This window comes from Jaculus jaculus, chromosome 10 (assembly GCF_020740685.1).
Source record: "Jaculus jaculus isolate mJacJac1 chromosome 10, mJacJac1.mat.Y.cur, whole genome shotgun sequence".
Taxonomy (NCBI): Eukaryota; Metazoa; Chordata; class Mammalia; order Rodentia; family Dipodidae; genus Jaculus; species Jaculus jaculus.
In genome coordinates this window covers 74350752-74353511 of record NC_059111.1, presented here as the reverse complement: position 1 = coordinate 74353511, position 2760 = coordinate 74350752, and the positions used below count along the sequence as shown (strand labels likewise).

Below are 2760 nucleotides of genomic sequence, written 5' to 3'. Positions count from 1 at the left end.
ACCAATCACTGGTGGCCACATATCCTCAGTTGACCAATCATTTGTGGGTAAGCAGCCTAAAACCCTATATAAACAGTCGCCTTTCGTGGTTCTGGGTCTTCGCGTCTTCGCATCTAGCAGTTTGGCAGTCCCCAATAAAGTGTGTTCAGAAGAATCCTGATTGTGGCGTCCTCCTTGCTGGTGAGGCGGGCGTGACAAGTGGTGCCGAAACCCCGGGAATTGAAGAACATCTTGCACCAGCGAAGACCCCTGTTTTAAGGAGGATTCAGAACTGACACACGGGACGGACGGATCCGGACTTTTTTCTGAGAGGTATGCTGCCCTGGGAGGTTGATGCTATTGTTATGATTTTCTTCTTGCCCTGTGTGCTCATTAAAGTGAAAGAGGGCCAGAGGACTTTAGCGGAACATCAGGACAGTATGTCAGAAACAGAAGAAAGGGAACAGGAAGGAAAACAGAATAAAAGGAAGGAACAAAATGTAATGAAGGGTAATGATAAAAAGAAAACTAAGGTTAAAGATTTAGAAGGTAATAAAAGGAAAAGGAAGGAACAAAATGTAATGAAGGGTAATGATAAAAAGAAAACTAAGGTTAAAGATTTAGAAGGTAATAAAAGGAAGGAACAAAATGTAATAAAGGGTAATGATAAAAAGGAAACTAAGGTTAAAGATTTGGAAGGTAATGATTTGCATCCTTTATTAAGTGAATTCAAACATTTACATGTGGCAAGCTCATCAAGTTCTGAGACTGCTTCTGTAAGATCTTTTGAATCTTCAGATAGCGAAGGGGAGTTGGACTTGTATGATGAGGCTCTGTTAGAGGAGGAAGCTGACAGGCATCAGGCTGAGAGATATCGCCCTGACCCACCTGTTGTGCCTTCTGCCCCACCTTTAACAAATAGGGAAGTACTGAGATACATGGAGGGAACTTCTTTCTGCAAGCCAAAAGAAATAAGAAAAATTCAACAAATATTTCCAGTGTTTGACGATCCAGCTCAGGGCCGACATCATGAGCCCATAGGACATAAACAGTTAAAAGATCTTGCAGAGTCAGTTAGGACATATGGGACTAATGCCTCCTTTACTCAGGCTCAGGTAGAGAGGCTCACTGCTTATGCAATGACTCCTGCAGATTGGTATAATACAGTGAAAGCCTGCTTAACAATGGGACAATATCTTGATTGGAAATCTATCTATCAAGATGCCTGTGCCGCTCAGGCTAGACAAAATGCTGCTAATGGTCAGCCATTTTGGACTTATGAAATGTTGACTGGCCAGGGACAATGGACGGTTAATCAGACGGCCTACCCTGTGGAGGTATATGGACAGATTAACCAGATAGCTGTACGAGCATGGAAAAGCCTGCCCAATAAAGGAGAAGTTACTGGCAACTTAACAAAAATAGTTCAAGGCATAAATGAACCTTTTTCGGATTTTGTGGCAAGAATAATGGAGGCTGCAGGTAGAATTTTTGGAGACCCTGATACTGCTATGCCCCTTATAGAACAGCTTGTTTATGAGCAATGTACAAAGGAGTGTAGAAATGCTATTACACCATGGAAAGGAAAAGGGCTTAATGCCTGGATGAAAGCATGCAGAGAGATAGGAGGTCCTTTGTCTAATGCGGGGATAGCAGCAGCTGTCCTTGCTGCAAAGAGGATTAGAGACATTACTTGCTATAATTGTGGGAAAAGAGGACACATAAAAAGGCAGTGTAAGAGTCAGATTCCAGGAAGTCAAGACAGAGTTAATGTACAGAAGAAAGTTCCTGGGATGTGTCCACGTTGTGGGAAGGGTAAACATTGGGCCAATGAGTGTAGGTTAGTTAAAGATATTAAGGGGAGAGTGCTCACAAATGATTCTAATAGCCAGCCAAAAAACCGACAGAGGGGCCCTCGACCCCAGGGCCCTCAAATGTATGGGGCCATGAATGTCGAGCCACCCAAGGTATCCATGAGGCCACCGGGGAGCCACGGAGAGCCACTCTGGGTTCCGCAGGGTTGGACCTCTGTGCCACCACCCGAGCAGTATTAACACCACAAATGGGTTGTCAACCAATCCCCTCTGATTTTAAAGGACCCCTGCCCTCTGATACAGTAGGCTTGGTGCTAGGACGCTCATCTTCTGCTCTAAAAGGCTTAATTGTTCACCCTGGAGTTATAGATGAGGATTATGAAGGACAAGTAAAAATTCTGTGCTCTTCCCCTAGAGGGATATCTTCTATTTCCTGTGGGGATCGTATTGCTCAGCTTTTAGTATTGCCTAGCCTACATGGCTTGTTCCCTTATAAAAAGGATATTAGAGGAACAAAAGGTCTTGGATCCTCCAGAGGAGGATGTGCCTATGTCTCACTGGATCTGGATGAAAGACCAACCTTGGAGTTAATTATTCAAGGAAAAATTTTCTCTGGTATTTTAGATACGGGAGCAGATACTAGTATTATCTCCACCAAATGGTGGCCTTCTAATTGGCCTGTCAATCAGTCTTCACAAACCTTACAAGGGTTGGGATATGAGTCTTCTCCTAGTATAAGTGCTCAGGCTTTAAGATGGAGGGATCATGAAGGACGTGCGGGAGAATTCATACCATATGTACTCCCTTTACCAGTAAATTTGTGGGGACGAGATATTTTACATCAGATGAAGTTTAAATTGACTAATGATTACTCTAATCAGAGTCAACAAATTATGAGAGATATGGGGTGTGTTCCAGAAAAAGGATTAGGAAAAATGTCACAAGGAAGTCCAGAGCCTGTGACTGG

At 43.4% G+C, this 2760-nt stretch overlaps 1 protein-coding gene across 1 annotated transcript; it reads left to right on the top strand.

The window, feature by feature from the left end:
• Positions 1–950: 950 nt before the first annotated feature.
• On the top strand, positions 951–2112 carry LOC123464083 (igE-binding protein-like; the record flags this gene model as incomplete). The annotated part of the gene is made up of 1 exon (XM_045160752.1): positions 951–2112. A coding segment is annotated over one exon (1083 nt), but the record flags the coding sequence as incomplete, so codon positions are not given.
• Positions 2113–2760: the final 648 nt, after the last annotated feature.